The following is a 21,350-nucleotide window of genomic DNA, read 5'->3' as shown; positions in this document are numbered from 1 at the left end:
GTGTGGTAGCAGGCGCTGCAGTCCCAGCTACTTGGGAGGTGGGAGGATTGCTTGAGGCTGCAGTGAGCCAAGACCGTGCCACTGCATTCCAAGCCTGGGCAACTGAATGAGACCCTGTCTGAAAAAAGTAAAAAATTATGGCAGAGAAAAACTAATAAATATAGAAGACAAAGACAGCTCAACATAACAATATTTGGTGTCCTGAAGAAGAGAAAGTATCAAATGGAATAGGAAATATATTCAGAAATACAAGGAAATTTCCTTTATATGGAAAGAATAAAGCCTGCAGATTGAAAGCTATTGGGGGCTGGCATTGGGGGCCGGGTGTGGTGGCTCACTCCTGCAATCCCAGCCCTTTGGGAGGCTGAGGCAGGCAGATCACCTGAAGTCGGGAGCTCAAGACCAGCCTGACCAACATGGAGAAATCCTACCTCTACTACTAAAAATACAAAATTAGCTAGGCGAGGTGACGCATGCCTGTAATCCCAGCTACTTGGGAGGCTGAGACAGGAAAACTGCTTGAACCCAGGAGGCAAAGGTTGCGGTGAGCTGAGATCCCGCCACTGCACTCCAGCCTGGGCAATAAGAGCAAAACTCGGTCCCCTCAAAGTAAGTAAATAAATGAAATGCTCACTGGCAAGTCAGAATCTTTAGAAAAGCTACTGACCATAAAGGTGAAGGTGAGGATTGTTTTGTTTTGTTTTGTTTTGTTTTTTTTTTTTGAGACAGAGTCTTGCTCTGTCGCCTAGGCTGGAGTGCAGTGGCATGATCTTGGCTCACTGCAACCTCCACCTCCTGAGTTCAAGCAATTCTTCTGTCTCAGCCTCCCTAGTAGCTGGGACTACAGTCGAACACCGCCACATTGGGCTAATTTTTTTTTTTGAGATGGAGTCTCACTCTGTTGCCCAGGCTGGAATGCAGTGGCAGGCTCTCAGCTCACTGCAACCTCCTTTGGGCTCAAGCGATCCTCCTGCCTCAACCCTGCTAGTAGCTGGGATTACAAGCACACACCACCACATGTCTGACTAATTTTTGTATTTTTTTTTTTTTTTTTTTTTTTTTGAGACAGAGTTTCACTCTTGTTACCCAGGCTGGAGTGCAATGGCGCAATCTCGGCTCACCGCAACCTCCGCCTCCTGGGTTCAGGCAATTTTCCTGCCTCAGCCTCCTGAGTGGCTGGGATTACAGGCACACGCCACCATGCCCAGCTAATTTTTTGTATTTTTAGTAGAGACGGGGTTTCACTATGTTGACCAGGATGGTCTCGATCTCTTGACCTCGTGATCCACCCGCCTTGGCCTCCCAAAGTGCTGGGATTACAGGCTTGAGCCACCGCGCCCAGCCTAATTTTTGTATTTTTAGTAGAGATGGGTTTTCACCATGTTGGCCAAGCTGGTCTCGAATTCCTGACCTCAGGTGATCCACCCACCTTTGCCGCCCAAAATGCCAGGATTACAGGCACAAGCCACTGTGCCCAGCCAAAGGCGAGAATTCTTTAAGCAGAGAACATCAAGCTGGCCTCAGATTTCTTGGCAGACAAGTTACCATTGAAAGTCAGAAGACAATGAAGCACAAGAGTCAAGAAGACAAATTATTACCTCAAAAGTATTACATTTATCAAAAGTATATTCTACGTTTTTTTTTTTTTTTTGAGACGGAGTTTCGCTCTTGTTACCCAGGCTGGAGTGCAATGGCACGATCTCGGCTCACCGCAACCTCCGCCTCCTGGGTTCAGGCAATTCTCCTGCCTCAGCCTCCTGAGTAGCTGGGATTACAGGCATGCACCACCATGCCCAGCTAATTTTTTGTATTTTTAGTAGAGACGGGGTTTCACCTTGTTGACCAAGGTTGGTCTCGATCTCTTGACCTTGTGATCCACCCGCCTCGGCCTCCCAAAGTGCTGGGATTACAGGCTTGAGCCACCGCGCCCGGCCTTATTCTACGTTTTTGAGGGGAGAGATGGGGGATGGAGTCTCACTCTGTCACCCAGGCTGGAGTGCAATGACGCCATCTTGGATCACTGCAGGCCCCCCGGGTTCAAGTGATTCTCCTGCCTCAGCCTCCCAAACAGCTGGGATTACAAGCATGTGTCACCATGCCCAGCTAATTTTTGTATCTTTAGTAGAGACAGGGTTTCATCATGTTGGCCACCCTAGTCTGAAACTCCTGACCTCAGGTGATCCACTGGCCTCCACCTCCCGAAATGCTAGGATTACAGGTGTGAGGCAAAAGAGGCAGGCATTCTCAAACACGAAGAACCCACAGCATTTCTAAGTCCTTTCTGAAAACATCTTACAACCAAATTTTATCATCTAAAGGGTTGAAATTAAGAACTCATCTAAGCTACTTGGGGGGCTGAGGCAGAAGAATTGCTTGAGCCTGAGAGGTAGAGGCTGCAGTGATCCGAAATCACACCACTGCACTCCAGCCTGGGTGACAGAGAAAGACCCTGTCTTAAGAAAAGAAAAGAAATAAAGAACTCAACAATGAAAATGGCATGCTTAAAGAACTGAACAGTAGGCAACTGATCCAGTTACAGAATGATTACATGACTTTGGGAAATACATCTACAGTATCCTATTGTAATTTGTCTGTACAGACAGACAGAAAAGTCTGTCGTAATGCTGACCTAATATTAATGTGTGTGTGTGTGTGTGTGTGTGCGTGTGTGTGTTTTTGTTTTTGTTTTTAGACAGGGTCTCACTCTGTCACCTAGGTTGGAGCACACTGGCATGAGCAACGTCCACCTCCCATTCTCAAGCAATTCTCCTGCCTCAGCTTCCTGAGTAGCTGGGATTACAGATGCCTGCCACCACACCCAGCTAGTTTTTTGTATTTTCAGTAGAGACAGGTTTCAACATGTTGGCCAGGCTGGTCTTGAACTCCTGACCTCAGGTGATCCACCCGCCTCAGCCTCCCGAAGTGCTGGGATTACAGGCGTGAGCCACCATGCCTGCCCGCCTTTAATATTTTAAAACTTTATAGATACTTTTTTGTATTGCCTAGATCACAATGAGTATGTGTCAGTCTTACAAAGATATTCCTTCCCTTCAAAAAATGGTGTCTTCTAAAAAGGGCAGACAGAAACACATGGTCGCTCATGCCCAGAATCCCAGCACTCTGGGAGGCCGAGGCGTGTGAAGAGCCTTGAGGGCCAGGAGTTCAAGACCAGCCTGGCCATCGTGGTAAAATCTTGTCTCTACTAAAAATAAAAAATTAGCCACGTGTGGTGGTACACTCTTGTAATTCCAGCTGCTTAGGAGGCTGAGGTTGGAGGATCATTTGAGCCCAGGAATAGGAGGTTGCAGTGAGCTGAGATTACACCATTGCACTCCAGCTGGGCAACAGAGCAAGACTCCGTCTCTTAAAAAAAAAAAAAAACACTTTGGGAGGCCGAGGCGGGTAGATCACGAGGTCGAGAGATCGAGACCATCCTGATCAACATGGTGAAACCCCGTCTCTACTAAAAATACAAAAAATTAGCTGGGCATGGTGGTGCATGCCTGTAATCCCAGCTACTCAGGAGGCTAAGGCAGGAGAATTGCCTGAACCCAGGAGGTGGAGGTTGCGGTGAGCCGAGATCGCGTCATTGCACTCCAGCCTGGGTAACAAGAGCGAAACTCCGTCTCAAAAAAAAAAAAAAAAAACAGGCTGGGCACGGTGGCTCACGCCTGTAATCCCAGCACTTTGGGAGGCTGAGGCGGGTGAATCACGAGGTCAAGAGATCGAGAGACCATCCTGGTCAACATGGTGAAACCCCGTCTCTACTAAAAATACAAAAAAATTAGCTGGGCATGGTGGTGCGTGCCTGTAGTCCCAGCTACTCAGGAGGCTGAGGCAGGAGAACTGTCTGAACCCAGGAGGCGGAGGTTGCGGTGAGCCGAGATCGCGCCATTGCATTCCAGCCTGGGTAACAAGTGCGAAACTCCATCTCAAAAAAAAAAACAAACTTTTCACTTTTCAGATGGTATAACATTATTAACAAAAGAGAGAGGCGCCGGGCACGGTGGCTCAAGCCTGTAATCCCAGCACTTTGGGAGGCCGAGGCGGGTGGATCACAAGGTCAAGAGATCGAGACCATCCTGGTCAACATGGTGAAACCCCGTCTCTACTAAAAAATACAAAAAAAATTAGCTGGGCATGGTGGTGCGTGCCTATAATCCCAGCTACTCAGGAGGCTGAGGCAGGAGAATTGCCTGAACCCAGGAGGCGGAGGTTGCGGTGAGCCGAGATCGCGCCATTGCACTCCAGCCTGGGTAACAAGAGCGAAACTCCGTCTCAAAAAAAAAAAAAAAAAAAGAGAGAGAGGCCAGGTACAGTGGCTCACACCTGTAATCCCAGGACTTTGGGAGGCCTAGGTGGGAAGATCACTTGAGGCCAGGTGCTCAAGATCAACCAGGGCAACATGGTAAGACCCCATCTCTACAAAAAATTGTAAAAATTAAAAAATTCAGCAAAGCATGGTGGCACAAGTCTGTAGACCCAGCTACTTGAGAGTCTGAGGTGGGAAGATAGCTTGAGCGAGGAGGTCACGGCTGCAGGAAGCCATGTTCATGCCACTGCACTCCATCCTGGGCAAAAGAGCAAGACCCTATTTCAAGAACAAAACAAAGCAACAGAGGGAGACAGACAAAGAGAACAAGGTAGGAAAAGCACCAAGTATGCTCTACAGACGCAGAATCTGGCAGGAGACGAGGGCTGAGCAAGGGTAGTAGTTACGGATTAGAGAGAAGGACTCAGGGTACTAAATGCCAGGCTAAGGAATCCATAGCATCGGGGAAGAAACAACCAAGAAATACGGGGGAAAGGAGCCCCTGTACTTCCTGGCCTTTCTGAACATGAAGATTTTTTGGACAGTGGTCCCCTACAACGTTTTATTTTACATCTCTACTCTTTCCCACCATGTGCAAAAATTTACATGAGTAAAAGTCACCAGGCTGGGCGCGGTGGCTCATGCCTGTAATCCCAGCACTTTGAGAGGCCAAGTTGAGCAGATCACAAGGTGAAGAGATTGGAGACCATCCTGCCAACATGGTGAAACCCCTATCTCTACTAAAAATACAAAAATTAGCTGGGCGTAGTGGTGCGCACCTGTAGTCCCAGCTACTGGGGAGGCAGAAGAATCACTTGAACCCGGGAGGCGGAGGTTGCAGTGAGCCGAGATCCTGCCACTGCACTCCAGCCTGGTGACAGAGCAAGACTCCATCTCAACAACAACAGAAGTCACCAAATAATTAGAGAAGACAAGACACTGAGTAAAAATTTGTCTTTAATAGAATCCACAGCTTATCTTCTATTTAAGTTTTTATTTTTTAATAGAGATGTTTAATTTTTTTATTTTGCTTTTTAATAGAGATGAAGTCTCACCATTGTTGCCCAGTCTGGTATCGAACTCCTGAGCACAAGCAATCTTCCCGCCTTGGCTTCCCAAAGTGTTGGGATTACAGGCATGAGCCACCATCCCTGGCCCCGATGTTCTTTGTTTAAAGATGGAGAAGAGGCAAATGGGTAATACTGAGTGTTTGAAGAGAGTAAGTCATTTCCAGTTATCACCGTGATTACCTTTTAATTTATCTTTAATGTTTTCGGACAGACGTTTTGTGAGCTGAGGCATCTCTTCTGGAGCATATTCAGCGTTTGCCAGTTCCTGCTTGAGCACAGCATGGATGCAGTCTTTAACCACAGAGGGCCTGAACCTGAATGGAGCAATTTGTGAGCATCTAGTCGGTGACTCCAAAACCCCAACTTACCTTCGTATCTCAGCTTCTCTCATCTTTTTGTCATTAGCACCATGCAATCCTTCTTTTTCACATTTGTATAAAATATAAACAAATTAAGACAAATCATATGCCGGCCTGGACCTGCAGTGAACTTCAACACATATTCCAACACAAACTCCATCTGGATGTTTTTTAGGCAACTCAATACACCAGTGATGAGCCTCTGATCTTCCCCTCTGCCTCACACAACATATATATTTGTTGTTAATCTTGTTCTGCACTCTTTCACAAAATAAAATAAAATATGGCTGTATAGCATTCTGGGCATTCAAGAACCTTTTACCAAATAACTGAGCATATCTTTTTCTGTGTTCATTCTACCCAAGGGAAAAATCCTTATGAAATTTGTATCATTTTTTTCTGTGGGTCACCAAGGGAATAAAAATAAATAGAGGAAAGAAACTTGCATGATATTACGGTCAAAATTCCTGTCTTCCAATATTTGTCAAGCATCAGATTCAGCAATCCGGTTTCAAACAGCAGAAGAGACTGGGACATTTTTTAAAATCTGTGTATGTGTGTGTGTGTGTGTATTGTGTGTGTGTGGTGCGTGTGTGTGTGTATTGTGTGTGTGGTGTGTGTGTATTGTGTGTGTGGGGGGGTGCGTGTGTGTGTGTGTGTGGATAAACCCTGCGATCTTACAGACCTCGCTGTGTGCCCGCGGCCCTGACCCGTGAGCCTTAATCCCGGCAGGTGCCGCCGTCTCAGGCCAAGGACCCCGCCTGGGAGGACCGGGCACACCCCGCCCCCCGCGCCCCCCCGCACCGCCCCCCCCGTACACCCCCGCCCCCCGCGCCGCCCCCCCGCCCCCCGCGCTCCTCCCGCCCTCGGTCCCGCGCCCCCTGCGCTCCTCCCGCCCTCGGCCCCGCGCTCCCGGGCGCACCCCGCAGCCCGTCCTCTACCCGCCTCTGCTGGAACACAGGCCGCAGGGTGTAGGTGTTCTCGGGCTCCGCGGAGTCTCTCCCGGCCTCAGACGCCACGTCGCCCACCGAGGACACCGCGGCGAACGCAGCCATGGCCGGGCTTCTCCGGGCGGGGCAGCGTCTCCAAGGCAACGGGCCCTCCCTCCGCGCCTGCGCAGCGCCCGCCCGCCGGGCGGGAATGGGCGGGACCCTGGTGCGTCCCCGCCCCCCACGCGGGCGTCCCGCCGCCCTCGCCGGTTCTCGCCGGTTACCGTCCCGCAGCCGCGCCGCAGGCGGAGGAGACGGACTGGCCGGAGGCTCCCGACTCGAGGCGCCGGGTCGGTGCGAAGGCGATGGCGGCGGCCGGCCGCGGGGCTCACGCCTGTAGTCCCCGCGCTTTGGGAGGCCGAGGCGGGCGGACCACCTGAGGTCAGGAGTTCGAGGCCGGCCCGGCCAACGCGGTGAAACTCCGTCCCTGCTAAAAATACAAAGCTTAGCCGGGCGTGGCGGTGCGCGCCTGGGGTCCCGGCTGCCCGGGAGGCGGAGGCGGGAAAACCGCTTGAACCCCGAGATCGGGCCGCTGCACTCCAGCCTGGCGGCAGAGCGAGACTCTTATCTCAAAAAAAAGAAAGAAGGAAGGAGACTTAGGATGCATTCTCTGCTTTTTTTTTAATATTTGTAATTTTTTTTTTTGGACAGAGTCTCTCACTCTGTCCCCCAGGCTGGAGTGCAGTGGCGCGATCTCGGCTCACCGCAACCTCCGCTTCCCAGGTTCAAGTGATTCTCCTGCTTCAGCCCCCCAAATAGCTGTGGTTACAGGCATGCTCCACCATGCCTGGCTAAGTTTTGTATTTTTTGTAGAAATTGAATTTCACCATGTTGGCCAGGCTGGTCTCGAACTCCTGACCTCTGGTGATTCACCTTGGCCTCCCAAAGTGCTGGGATTACAGGTGCGAGCCACTGCTAAGATGCTGGGGTTGTCTAACTCATTTCTAGGGCCTGCCCACCACTTTTCTTGCCAGGTTCTTCCCAGGCTGCTTCTGCCTGCCTTGTCCTCGTCCTGCCGTCAAACCATACCCTCCCACCAGCATCTCCTTATTCCTCTTTGACTCTTCTCCCCACCCAAGGCCAGACCTGACTGGGAACCCCAAAATGGGAGAGGAGGGGGCTCTGCCTTCAGGTGCTGTGTGAGAAGCAGCTGTGAGGTCGGGCACGCAGGCCCACGCCTGTAATCCCACCACTTTTGGAGGCCAAAGTGAGTGGATCACTTGAGGTCAGGAGACCTGGCTGACCAACATGGTAAAACCCCAACTCTACTAAAAATACAAAATAATTAGCCAGGCATGGTGGCATGCACCTGTAATCCCAACTACTCAGGAAGCTGAGGCAGGAGAATCTCTTGAGCCTGGAAGGTGGAGGTCGCAGCGAGCAGAGATCGCACACTGCACTCCAGCCTGGGTGACAGAGCCAGACTCTCTCAAAAAAAAAAAGCAGCTGTGGCATCACAGTCCATCCACTAGCCTGGGGATCCCTTCTGTGTCTCTGAATATGCTGCTGTTTTTGGTGGGAAGCCCTCCCGTCCCTCTCTGCTGGGCCGACGCCAAAGAATCAACTCAGGTGCAAGCGAGGCCTTCCTTGAGTTCTCCCGGGGCCTTTCCCTGGAGATTCGCTGTTCCACTGAGCTGTTGTTGCACCTTCGTGAGCCCTAACATGGCCCTTAGCATGTGATGCTGGAATCATTGGTAGATGTTTGTTCCTGCCCTAAACAAGCGCTCAAGGGAAGGGCAGCATCCGAGGCCAAGGACCATGTCTTGGGCACATTTGGATGGCAGTGTGTATGGCAGTGCCAGGCACAGGGTGGGTACTCATTATATGCTATTTGGGTTTTGGACGGGTTGTTTTGGGGCAGGGTGTCCTGTTACCCAGGCTGGAGTGCAGTGCAGTGATCACAGCTCACTGCAGCCTCAACCTTCCAGGCTCAAGTGATCCTTCCACCTCAGCTTCCCCAGTAGCTGAGACAATGGCATGAACCACCATGGTTGGCTAATTTTTCCATTTTTTGTAGAGACTGTGTGTTAGGTGATTCTTGCACTGCTCTAAAGAAATGCCCGAGACAGGGTGACTTCAGAAAAGAGATGGCCGGGCATGGTGGCTCACACCTGTAATCGCAGCCCTTTGGGAGGCCAAGGCAGGTGGACTGCTTGAGGCCAGGACTTCAAGACCAGCCTGGCCAACGTGGTGAAACCCCGTCTCTACTAAATAAATAAATAAATAAATAAATACAAAAATTAGCCGTGCATAGTAGCAGGCCCCTGTAATCCCAGCTACTCAGGAGGCTGAGGCAGGAGAATTGCTTGAACCTGGGAGGCAGAGGTTGCAGTGAGCCAAGCTCACCACCATAGCACTCCAGCCTGGGCCATGGAGTGAGACTGTCTGAAAAAAAAAAAGTGTCATCACCAAAGACAGTCACACTGGGGGTTAGTGATCCAACCAATGCATTTGGAAGAAACACTATTCCGTCTGTAATAACAGGGGAACGTGAATTTAGAAGATGGAGGTTGGAGCCAGGCACTCATGCCTGTAATCCAGCATTTGGGGAGACCAAGGCCAGAGAATCACTTGAGGTCAGTAGTTCAAAACCAGACTGGGCAATGTAGTGAGACCCCATTTCTACAAAAATTAGCCAGGTGTCGTGGTGTGTGCCTGTAGTCCCAGCTACTCAGAGGCTGAGGTGAGAGGATCGCTTGAGCACATGAGTTCTAGGTTACGGTAAGCTATGATTGTGCCACTGTACTCCAGCCAGAGGGACAGAGTGAGACCTGTCTCAACAAAAAGGGAGTTGGGGGTCGGCTGCTGACTTCATCTTAACTTCACTGTGTGCTTTTATGTAGAAACCTGTTATCTTCTGCCAGCCCCCGCTTCTCCATGTGTAACAAATGGCCAGGTAGATGAGACTGTCGAGAACAGGTGTCCCCAAACTGCGGGCCGCATGCGGCCCCCTGAGGCCATTTATCCGGCCCCCCGCCGCACTTCAGGAAGGGGCACCTCATTCATTGGTGGTCAGTGAGAGGAGCACAGTATGTGGCGGCCCTCCAACAGTCTGAGGGACTCCAACTGGCCCCCTGTGTAAAAGTTTGGGGACGCCTGGTCAAGAAGCAAAAATGAGATCATGGCTGGAGGACATTTTATGGACTATAAATTCTTACACATTTATAATGACTTAATTATTTATCCTATCCATGCATCACCTGGATGTTTACAAAATGATTTTAAATGCATTTTATTATTCAACCTACATGCAGTGAATTTTGTTATCATTATGCCAGGGATGCCTAAAGGGGAAGTTTGTTGGTAATTCGTACCCACTCCTTGTAGAAAGGACTCAAGGCGGCCCATGATGAAAACACTCATGCTTGGAAGTGAAGATACTGCCTGTCACTTCTCGCAGAGGCTGCAGAAAAGGCCCAGGAAGCTGTTGATGATGTGAACGACCACCAGAAGAAGCTGGAGCAGGCTGACGCACAGAAGGGCAGAAAAGAAGGCCACGTGCCAGACAACAGCTTTAGAGGGTTCCAGGCAGACGGAGTTCCAGAGCGAACGGTCATACAGATAATTCCTATCCCAAGAAATAAGGAGACCAGGGAGTGGGCGACAAGGAAGCCAAACAGGCAACCCCAGTAGCAAACTGGGGCTCCCCTGACTGGGTCAGAGGACTGGGCCCCTGAGGGTGACCGTTACTGTTGCGTTTGCAATTTTCTGAGCATCAGGGGAGCAAGATGCTAGACTGTGTGACCCAAAGGAGCTTGTGGTTCACCTGTGTGTCTTTCTGCCTCTCTCCCTCTCTCTGAAAAGACTGCAAATCCAAGCCTCTGTCCACTTACCTACTGTGCAGGTCTCTGAATGGGTAACCATATTTCCAAGCTTGTGTCTGATTGAAGGATGAGACATCAAACATGCAAAAAGGACCATCCTTCAGAGCAACTCCGGAAGTGACAAAGCAAATCAGGGCTCCAAGCAAAGCCAGGCCACTTGACAGCAGACCAGCGAGCACCTGCGGAGGGAGGGAGACGGTCAGCTGAGATGGACGGGGTCCCGCTGGGGAGCCCGTGTGGTGATCTGCACGGCTCTAACTTCTGTCCTGTCACGGGGCACGGATTTCTATCCATGGCACCCCCTTTCAAGCATAACCCAAGGTGGGGAGGCCAGTGAGGGCTTCTAGGTAGAGCCAGGAAGGGCTGGGAGAGAAAGCACCGAGAAGGAGAAACGCAGGCACTTAGCTCTGGCCCAGCGAGCTGGGAGGAGCTGCCCAGCAAAGCTGTGTGTGGATCGCCGCCATTAGCCTCCGAGTTAAAGGGGCAGATTGAGGATCACAGGCCCACCTCTGACTCTTCTAAGGACAAGCTGCATTTTCAAAAGTTCTAGCCTCCTAACTCTGATTCTTCTTTTTTTCAAATCAAGTATAAAATGAAGGAAGGAAAGAAAGGAGAAGGAGAGAAGTGGGAGGGAGGGAAGAAGGGAGCGAAAGAGACAGAAGCTGCAGCAAAACTCGGAATGACTCCACTTCTGTCACTGCGTCTGGCCACCAAGAGCCCCCTTGGTCAGTCCGAGCTCCTGCTGCCCTCCGGAAAATAACTTCCTTCCTTGGCAGGTTTCCAGCCTGCTTCCACAGCGGCTTCTTTCTTAGGGTTCTAGAGTTTTTTTTCTCCCTCCTCCAAAAATGTATATTTAAAAAATCTGAATAACCTGTAGAATTTTTCTGCAGAGTCATGGAGTCATTTTCCCACGGATGTCAAGCTGGTTTGGAGTTTGGAGGGGATCAGAGAAAGGTGCGTAGTAAGTTGGACTCCGAGTTGAAAGATTCAAGGTGCATGAGTAAGCCTAGGGCAGTGGTCACCAAAATGGGGTCCCTGGCGCAGCTGTTCCATCAGCTGAGAACTTCTTAGACATGCAAAGCCTCCTGCTCCACCCACTTCTGAACCGGAAGTCTGGGGAGGGAGCCCAGCAATCCCGCTCTAGCAAGCCCTCCAGGCGGTTCTGATGCACATTCAAGTGTGGGAACTACTTGCCTCAAGAAAAGCCAGAGGTGACTGAGAACAGACAGCGAATGACATGGTTTCTCTTTTTTTATTTTATTTTTTTGAGACAGAGTCTCACTCTGTCACCCAGGCTGGAGTGCAATGGCGCAATCTTGGCTCACTGCAACTTCCGCCTCCTGGGTTCAAGCGATTCTCCTGCCTCAGCCTCTCAAGTAGCTGGGACTATAGGTGCACACTACCATGCCCGGCTAATTTTCGTATTTTTAGTAGAGATGGGTTTCACCATGTTGGCCAGGCTGGTCTCAAACTCCTGACCTCAGGTGATCCACCGACCTCAGCCTCTCAAAGTGGTGGGATTACAGGTGTGAGCCACTGCACGCAGCCTATATTTAATTTTTTCACATGTAACTCTGAGTCAGTAGGCTTCCCAGCATGTGGGCTGCAGGTATCAGAACAGGCTGCAGAGTTACCGTAAGGCCACAGGTTCGTGTTTGAGACCGAACGTGTGTGTCACACACATATACTGAGCTCTTTCAAGTTTATACAAAGTATACATTTATTCTGGGCCTCAGTTTCATTATCTGTAAAATGGTGGGGTTGGATTAGAATCTAGTGATTATGTAATCCCAGCACTTTGGGAGGCCGAGGCGGGTGGATCACGAGGTCGAGAGATCGAGACCATCCCGGTCAACATGGTGAAACCCCGTCTCTACTAAAAATACAAAAAATCAGCTGGGCATGGTGGCGCGTGCCTGTAATCCCAGCTACTCAGGAGGCTGAGACAGGAGAATTGCCTGAACCCAGGAGGCGGAGGTTGCGGTGAGCCGAGATCGCGCCATTGCACTCCAGCCTGGGTAACAAGAGTGAAACTCCGTCTCAAAAAAAAAAAAAAAAAAAAAAAAAAAAAAAAAAAAAGAATCTAGTGATTAGATGATCTCTGGAAAACTTTTCTAAGAAAATCTTAGTTAAGCCGGGCGCGGTGGCTCAAGCCTGTAATCCCAGCACTTTGGGAGGCCGAGGCGGGTGGATCACGAGGTCGAGAGATCGAGACCATCCTGGTCAACATGGTGAAACCCCGTCTCTACTAAAAATACAAAAAATTAGCTGGGCATGGTGGCGCGTGCCTGTAATCCCAGCTACTCAGGAGGCTGAGGCAGGAGAATTGCCTGAACCCAGGAGGCGGAGGTTGCGGTGAGCCGAGATCGCGCCATTGCACTCCAGCCTGGGTAACGAGAGCGAAACTCCGTCTCAAAAAAAAAAAAAAGAAAATCTTGGCCGGGCGCGGTGGCTCAAGCCTGTAATCCCAGCACTTTGGGAGGCCGAGGCGGGTGGATCACGAGGTCGAGAGATCGAGACTATCCCGGTCAACATAGTGAAACCCCGTCTCTACTAAAAATACAAAAAATTAGCTGGGCATGGTGGCACGTGCCTGTAATCCCAGCTACTCGGGAGGCTGAGGCAGGAGAATTGCCTGAACCCAGGAGGCGGAGGTTGCGGTGAGCCGAGATTGCGCCATTGCACTCCAGCCTGGGTAACAAGAGCGAAACTCTGTCTCAAAAAAAAAAAAAAAAGAAAATCTTAGTTAAAATAACTAGGAAAGTTTCTGTCACTGACACATGATTAGTGTCATAACTCATGTCCATGTGTCCAGTAGGCTAAGAATATAACAGTTCCTCACACTGCTGCAGGCATCTGTGGTTCACTGAGCACTGCTCCCTTGACTTCAGCTCCCAGTCTACAGATGGAGACCTGAAACTGAAAAGATTAAGCAACTTGCCCAAGACATTAGCGTTATGAGGGTCACAGGCAGGACCTGACTTCAAGCCCCAGGACCAAAATCGCCTCTTTACCACTCTGCCTCTCGAGTGGTAGAAGTGGAGACATTCCAGGTGCTAGGAAGTGGAATCTGGTGCTTACGCTTCGACAGAGCCCACTCTTCCTGAAGCAGCCGTATCTCCAGCCCGTCAAGGAGATGAGGATAGCAGCAGTGAGTACCTGGAGGAGACAAGAATGTTAAGACTGGGCAATTTACTTTTCCAGCTGTTTCTGGCTGCTGCCCACAGCTGTTGAAATAGAGTGGCTGGACACGTCACATGAACTCCGGGGACCCAAACACCGTGAATGTTGGCCCTCCCCCTCCGACCTTCCTGGTGCTGTCTCTTAGAACCTCTGCAGACCCAAGACCAGCTTGTTAGAATAAACTTTTCTTGTAAGGAATCAAAACGCTTCCCGTGCCACCTTCCTGCTCCACCCCGGGGAACTCTGGGAGTTCACTTTCCAGGAACCCCAGGCACTTACCATGAGGCCTCCTCCCCAGAGCCCAGTTCCCAGCATGGCATGCCTGCCAACAAGGCCCCTCAACAGGTAGGTCACATCCCAGTTAGGAAAGAGGAGTGCCATGTTGGCCCCAGCAGCGAACAGGGCTGCAGTCCCAAGGCTCAGTCCTAGAATCCGGGAGCAAGCCAGCATGCAGAGAGAGGGTAGCATCCTGGAACAGAGAGAGAGAGCCGTGGCAGCTCTGCTGCTGGGGGTGTGGGTGGGGGAACTCCAGCAGCATGTGATGGCTGGGGGCAACAGGTGGCAGAGACCGTTACCTCCCAGGTTTCGACCAGTGAGAGCCAAGGAACTTGCTTAAAAACTCTACTTGCTGGGCGCTGGGCAGGGTGGCTCACGCCTGTAATCCCAGCCCTTTGGGAGGTTGAAGCCGGTGAATCACAAGGTCAGGAGTTTGAAACCAGCCTGGCCAACATAGTGAAATCCGGTCTCTACTAAAAATATAAAAATTAGCCAGGCGTGGTGGCAGGCGCCTGTAATCCCAGCTACTCTGGAGACTGAGGCAGGAGAGTCGCATGAACCCAGAAGGCAGAGGTTGCAGTGAGCTGAGATCATGCCACTGCACTCCATCCTGGGCGACAGAGTAAGACGCCATCTCAAAGAAACCCCAAAACAACAATAAGAAAAAACTTCTGCTCCTTATAAATCTTCCCCATTGATTAAGATTTAATTGCTTCAATTTCTGCTAACCCTGCTCTCGCATACATAGTTTATATCCCATCATATGGATCTCGTGAACCCCCTGCCTCAACCTCCCAAAGTGCTGGGATTACAGGCACGTGCCACCACGCCCGGCTAAGTTTTGTATTTTTAGTAGAGACGGGGTTTCTTCATCTTGGTCAGGCTGGTCTTGACTAGAAATGCAAAATTTGGGCTGGGCACCCAATTTTTGTGTTTCTAGTGGAGATGCATTTTCACCATGTTGGCCAGGCTGGTCTTGAACTCCTGGTCTCAAGTGATCCGCCTGCCTTGGCCTCCCAAAGTGCTGCAGTTATAGGCGTGAGCCACTGCACCTGGCCAGACTGTAGCTTATGGTAAAGAAACTGGTGCCAGACAAAAAAACCCTGAGCAGGCTGTTTAGTTTGGGGATATGCTTTGGCCCCCTCTCCCTCACCCCAGCCCCACAGTGCTGTGACCTTTGCTTCCTGCCCCTCCCCACAAGGAACTTCCTGCTGCTGCTCTGTTTCGTTATGGTGAGCTGTCTTGACTGCACGCCCTGTCCATTGGGTGTTAGCCCTGTAAGCCATGGCTCTTGCACTGAATGAGAGAGCTTGTCCCAGATGAAAGGGAGTTCAGGTCTCAGCAGAGGGGAGCGGTGCACCGGGAGGGTGGGGCCCTTACCCCGGGTGGCCAAGGGTCCTGGGGCAGGGTAGGGTCAGGAATCGGGGCGGATGGTGTGTCTCTTCCCCCGTCAGCCCTCCGGCTGGCAGACCCCTGGACTCCTCAGTCACAGCAAGGAGCCTGTCCTGCTCCTGAGAGCAGGGTGCCTGTGCGGAACAGTCCTCCTTACAGCCTGCCCACCTGCTGCGATGCCAGCAGCCTCCCTCTGAGATGGTCCCACAGCGCAGTGCAGGCCTTTTTGTGTGTAATTCTGTGTTGAGGCAAATTAACCACCCAGGGTGTTAGCAAGTCACAACCTTAACCCACTCCCCCTCAAAATGACTGACAGGGACCCAAGGAAAGATGGGTGTATGGTTGGTCTTTCAAGTGCATGCTCTAGATCATGGGACCAGGAGGCACCCTTGCGCAGGAATGCATTTAGTGCCTTCAAACCACACCACCTCTGAGAAAGGTCTGGCCACACACTGCACCAACATCAAGCCCCTGACAATCTCTTTCTTTCTTTCTTTCTTTCTTTCTTTCTTTCTTTCTTTCTTTCTTTCTTTTTGAGATGGAGTCTTGCTCTGTTGCCCAGGCTGGAGTGCAGTGGCACGATCTTGGCTCACTGCAATCTCCACCTCCTGGGTTCAAGTGATTCTCCTGCCTCAGCCTCCCGAGCAGCTGGGACAACAGGGGCGCACCACCACGCCTGGCCCATTTTTTATATTGTTAGTAGAGATGGGGTTTCACCACGTTGGCCAAGATGTTCTTGATCTCCTGATCTTGTGATCCACCTACCCTGGCCTCCCAAAGTGCTGAGATTACAGGCATGAGCCATTGTGTCCTGCCTCCCCTGACAAACTCTTCTACAGAAAACTTTCCTATCAGAAAAGTCTTAAAGGGGAGACTAAAAAGGATGAACAGCAGAGGGACAACGACCAACTGGAGCATGGCCTTTTGGATGCGTGGAATTCAGAGAACCCTGGCTGCCCGCCAATCGAACACTAAAAGCACTTGCTGTGCTGTGGCTTCGTTTGAATTTTGCCTCCTCTTCCTGACTTTATTCCCCTAGAAATTATAACATTCAGAGAAACGCTTCCAAAAATGTGAACCAGGAGATTAGCAAAAAGGTTAGCTAACTTGGTATCTGAAGAGACAAACAAGATCAGAAGGTAAAACCTTAAAACCAGGCTGTTGGGGAGTCCCTTGCTCTGCCCTGAGATCCTGGCTAGGTGAACAAATCATCCCATAGATGTCAGGGCAACAACAGAAGTGATTGGCTAATCGGTTGGGCACGGTGGCTCATACCTGTAATCCCAGCACTTTAGGAGGCCGGGGTGGGTGGATCACCTGAGGTCAGGAGTTCAAGACCAGCCTGGCCAACGTGGTGAAACCCCACCTCTCCCAAAAATACAAAATTAGCCAGGTGTGGTGGCAGGCGCCTATAATCCCAGCTACTCAGGAGTCTGAGGAAGGAGAATCCCTTGAACCTGGAGGCAGAGGTTGCAGAGAGCCAAGATCACACCACTGCACTCCAGCCTGTGTGACAGAGCCAGTCAAAAAAAAAAAAAAAAAAAAGGGATGGGTTAAATTACATGGAGGAAGAGACTGCACATTCTCTACATCTGTTTGTCTCCCCAGCCACCTAGCAACCTTTTTCTTTCATTCTTTTTCAGTCAGATATTCATTACGTGATCATTACCTGACAGGCACTTGCTGGGGGCTAGGGATATAGTGATGAAAAAGATGCAATCCCTTTTCTTGAACAGCTTAAAGTCTAGTGGGGACACTGCCAAAGCAAAAAGCAAAATTTTTTTTTTTTTGGATGAAGTCTCGCTCTGTTGCCCAGGCTGGAGTGCAATGGCGTGGTCTCGGCTCACTGCACCCTCCGCCTCCCGAGTTCAAGCGATTCTCGGGCCTCAGCCTCCCGAGCAGCTGGGACCACAGGCGCCGCCACCTCGCCCGCCTAATGTTTGTGTATTTAGCAGAGACCGGGTTTCGCCGCGTCGGCCGGGATGGTCTCGAACTCCTGACCTCGTGATCCGCCTGCCTCGCCTCTGAAAGTGCTGGGATGACAGGCCTGAGCCTCCGCGCCCTGCTTCCTGCTCTGAAACTTTTTAATCAACGTTTATTTCTGCTCTAAAACTTGCCTCGGTCTCTCGCTCTGCCTTAAACCTACTTCTGCCCCTCAGCAGAATCCTTCTCCCAGGAAGGGCAGGGATCGGGTTTGCTGCGGACTCGCTGGGTTCCAGCCTAAGCGTCACGGGGCCCACGCGGGAGCCTGATCCCAGGTGGCAGGAGCAGAACGAAAGCTCCGGGAGGACGTGCTGCCCAAGCTCACGCCGGCTGGACACTGAGGCGGGAGAAGTGTCCGAGGTGTGTGCAGAGGCCAGAATTGGGCAGACTGAGGCAGGGAGAAGGGGCGTGGGAACCGCCCGAAGCCGCGGAGAAGGTGCGTGGGAACCGCCCGGGGCCGCGGAGAAGGTGCGTGGGAACCGCCCGAGGCCGCGGACGCCAGGCTGCTCCCATGGACGCGTGTGTCCCACCTGTGGGGCCACGCCGTTCCCTGGCCGCCATCTCTGCTTACCTGCGTCTGGAGCCAAGAGTCAGAACGCGAGAGAACCCGGAGAAAGGCCGCCTCTTCAGAGTGGTCTCCACGCCTGCAGCCCCAGGGCCGGGCTCCAGCCTGGGTGGCAGAGAGACAGGGCTGGACCTGGAGGTCGTCCTTTCAGGACTCTGGACAGGAGGGCCCCGGAGGCTCTGTCTACACCGAAGTCACCCAGGCGCGTGTGTGCACGCCCCACGCCCCTGCCCACGGGCCTGCACGGACGGCCCATCCTCTCCCCGGAGAGCCCTGACCTGCTGACCCACCCTCGGCTCATTTTCATGTGATTCCAGGGCAGGAAGCAGGAGGCGTGGCCCCGTGAGCACCCCAGTCCCGGTGAGTCACTGGCTGCCCCCAGGCAGCCGCGCTTTCCACTCCCCAGTTGTTCGGGACCTCATCTGCCACCCCTCAAAGAATCTGGGCTCTTCGGCAGAACAGCACCGAGCAGGCAGCCGCCCTTCCCCTCTCTCCTAGCCTGGCCCCCGGCTGACTCCATGTGTTGCGTCGTTCCTGTACTAGACTTACGTGTTTTTTGAGACAGGTTCTCACTCTGTCACCCAGGCTGGAGTGGTGTGATTTCGGCTCACTGAAACCTCCGCCTCCCAGACTCAAGCAATCCTCCCACCTCAGCCTCCCGAGTAGCTGGGATTTACAGGCGCCCACCACCACGCCTGGCTAATTTTTATATTTTTAGTAGAGACCAGGTTTCGCCATGTTGGTCAGGCTGAACTCAAATTCCTAACCTTGTGATCCGCCTGCCTCAGCTTCCCAAAAGTACTGAGATTACAGCGTGAGCCACTACACTCAGCCTGACTTTTGTTCCAGCCCCAGGCCACTGTCGTCTTACACCATCCTCTCGCCAGACTGCTGAGGATTCTGTGGTTCTCTCTGCGTGAGAGACCTGTGGCGCTATGGACAAGCTCCTGAATTCAAGATTCAGTTCAAACATGCCCAGTGAAGTCAGCCCAGATTTCTTTACTCCGAGTTAGGTGCTTCTTTCTCTGCTACCATTGCATTTTCAACATCTGGATATTACATGGCATGTATACAGGAATGAGCACAAACCTGAATGATAAAATCGGATGGATTTTCACGTGTATGCCTTGGTGACCCACCACAAATCCAGATACATGACATCCTTACCCCTTGTCTGTGTGTTAACTTTCCTCTTGGCTCCTATAATCATTTATTAGTTTTTTGTTGTTCTTGAATTTCACATAAATGGAACCATACAGTCCCCCGCCCTTGCTTTTTCAAACAGGGTTTTGCTGTGTCATTCAGGCAGGAGTGCAGTGGCACAATCATGGCTCACTGCAGCCTCACTCTCTCAGGCTCAAGTGATTCTCCCACTTCAGCCTCCCGAGTAGCTGGGGCCACAGGCAAGCCCCACCAGCGCAGCTAATTTTTTTATTTCTTGTGGAGACGTCCTGCCATGATGCCCAGGCTGGTCTCGAACTCCTGGGCTCAGTGATCCTCCTGCCTCTGCCTCCCAAGGTGCCGGGATCACAGGCGTGAGCCACTGTGACCAGCCCAGTGTCGCTTTCGTGTGTGGCTTTCTTCACTCAGTATTCTATATACAAGATTCATCCATAATGTAATTTATTCTTTTTTTATTGCTGAGTATTATTGCATTGAATATTATAATTTTCTACTTTTTTTTTTTTTTTGAGATGCAGTTTTGCTATTTTTTGCCCAGGCTGGAGTGCAGTGGCGTGATCTCAGCTCACTGCAGCCTCCCACCTCCCGGGTTCAAGCAATTCTCCCGCCCCAGCCTGCGGAGTAGCTGAGATTACATGTGCGCACCGCCGTGCCCAGCTAATTTTGTATTTTTAGTAGGCGGGGTTTCACCATGTTGGTCAGGCTGGTCTTGAACTCCTGACCTCATGATCTGCCCATGTTGGCCTCCCAAAGTGCTGGGATTACAGGCGTGAGTCACTGAGCCCAGCCAAGTTTTTCTACTCTTAGTGGAAATTTCTATTTTCAACTTTTGCCTGTTATAAGTAATGCCTCGATGAATATTCTTCTATATGTTCTCTGAAGGAATTAAGCACTGATTTTTCCAGGGGTATACCTAGGAGTAGGACTACCATCATAGGGCAGGTGAATAGTTAAGTTTGGCAGATATTGTCAGACAGATTCCCAGCGTACTCCTAATTTACACACCCACAAGCAGTGTGTAACAGATCCAGTTTCTCCACATTCTCACCAACGTGTTTAATTTTAGGCATTGTGGTGGGTGTTTACTGATCTCCTCGTGTTTGAATTTGCATCTTCTTGATAAGTAAGCACCTTTTTCTTTTTTCTTTTCCTTTTTTTAAGACAGAGTCTCTCTGTTGCCCAGGCTGGAGTGCGGTGGTGCGATCTCGGCTCACTGCAGCCTCCATCTCCCGGGCTTGAGCCATTCTCCTGCCTCAGCCTCCTGCGTAGCTGGGAATACAGGTAGCCCCACCACACCCAGCTAATTTTTGTATTTTTAGTAGAGACGGGGTTTCACCGTGTTGGCCAGGCTGCTCTGAAACTCCTGACCCTGCCCACCTCGGCTTCACAAAGTGCTGGGATTACAGACGTGAGCTACCACACCCAGCCGAGAAATTACTGATTTTGATTAAGCTCTATGTATCAGTCTTTTTTTTACGGTCAATGCTCTTTGTGTCTGTTTAAGAAATCTTTGCCCACTGTCCACTGCAGTGTGATTCACTTCTTGCCCCACAACTGTGAGATCCTTGCAGCCAGGGGCAGTATCTTACCCTGCTCTATTCACTCCGAGCCTCACGCAGAGCTTGGAACACGGCAGGAAGGAGCTCAAGAATCACTGAATCCCTGGATGAATGAATGAATTCATGCAATACCTGAAGTAACACACACAGTCTCTGCACAGAGATTTTACTTCCAATGATGAAAACAATTACTGAGAAAACCCCTGATGCATACATATGAGAAGGGAACATTATAATTGGCTACCACAGTTTAATTTTTTCAAGTAAAATTGGAACCCTTCATTAATTTTTGTGTCATCCTTGTGCAGGGACCATGCTAAACTTCTCTGTATCGTCCCAGTTTTAGTATATGTGTTGCCAAAGCAAACACATAGTTTTTTTTTTTTTTTTTTTTGAGACGGAGTTTCGCTCTCGTTACCCAGGCTGGAGTGCAATGGCACGATCTCGGCTCACCGCAACCTCCGCCTCCTGGGTTCAGGCAATTCTCCAGCCTCAGCCTCCTGAGTAGCTGGGATTACAGGCACGTGCCACCATGCCCAGCTAATTTTTTGTATTTTTTAGTAGAGACGGGGTTTCACCATGTTGACCAGGATGGTCTCGATCTCTCGACCTCGTGATCCACCCGCCTCGGCCTCCCAAAGTGCTGGGATTACAGG

The 21,350-nt window shown here is 51.0% G+C and overlaps 2 protein-coding genes and 1 non-coding gene across 5 annotated transcripts in view; all 3 read right to left on the bottom strand.

The window, feature by feature from the left end:
• DYNLT2B (dynein light chain Tctex-type 2B) overlaps nt 1-6,840 on the bottom strand; it is a 28,003-nt gene extending 21,163 nt beyond the window's left edge. For all 3 annotated transcript variants that reach the window (XM_039461987.2, XM_074406109.1, XM_074406108.1), the window contains exons 1-2: nt 6,687-6,840; nt 5,563-5,696 (exon numbers count right to left, since the gene is read on the bottom strand). In XM_039461987.2, coding sequence (XP_039317921.1) covers nt 5,563-5,696; nt 6,687-6,796 — 244 coding nt within the window. In that variant the 5' untranslated portion in view covers nt 6,797-6,840. The remainder of the gene's footprint in view (nt 1-5,562; nt 5,697-6,686) is intronic.
• Nucleotides 6,841-9,946: 3,106 nt separating this feature from the next.
• Nucleotides 9,947-14,203, bottom strand: TM4SF19 (transmembrane 4 L six family member 19). The gene is made up of 4 exons (XM_003930858.3): nt 14,017-14,203; nt 13,636-13,713; nt 10,564-10,733; nt 9,947-10,298 (listed from the first exon to the last, which is right to left on the bottom strand). The coding sequence occupies exons 1-4, from the start codon at nt 14,185-14,187 to the stop codon at nt 10,118-10,120; spliced, it is 600 nt and encodes a 199-aa protein (XP_003930907.2). The 5' UTR covers nt 14,188-14,203; the 3' UTR covers nt 9,947-10,117.
• A 6,754-nt stretch (nt 14,204-20,957) lies between these two features.
• On the bottom strand, nt 20,958-21,064 carry LOC120360866 (U6 spliceosomal RNA). The gene has a single exon (XR_005577267.1). It is a non-coding gene; the product is annotated as a U6 spliceosomal RNA (small nuclear RNA).
• Nucleotides 21,065-21,350: the final 286 nt, after the last annotated feature.

This window comes from Saimiri boliviensis, chromosome 9, assembly GCF_048565385.1.
Source record: "Saimiri boliviensis isolate mSaiBol1 chromosome 9, mSaiBol1.pri, whole genome shotgun sequence".
Taxonomy (NCBI): Eukaryota; Metazoa; Chordata; class Mammalia; order Primates; family Cebidae; genus Saimiri; species Saimiri boliviensis.
This window is presented reverse-complemented; position numbering and strand designations above follow the sequence as displayed.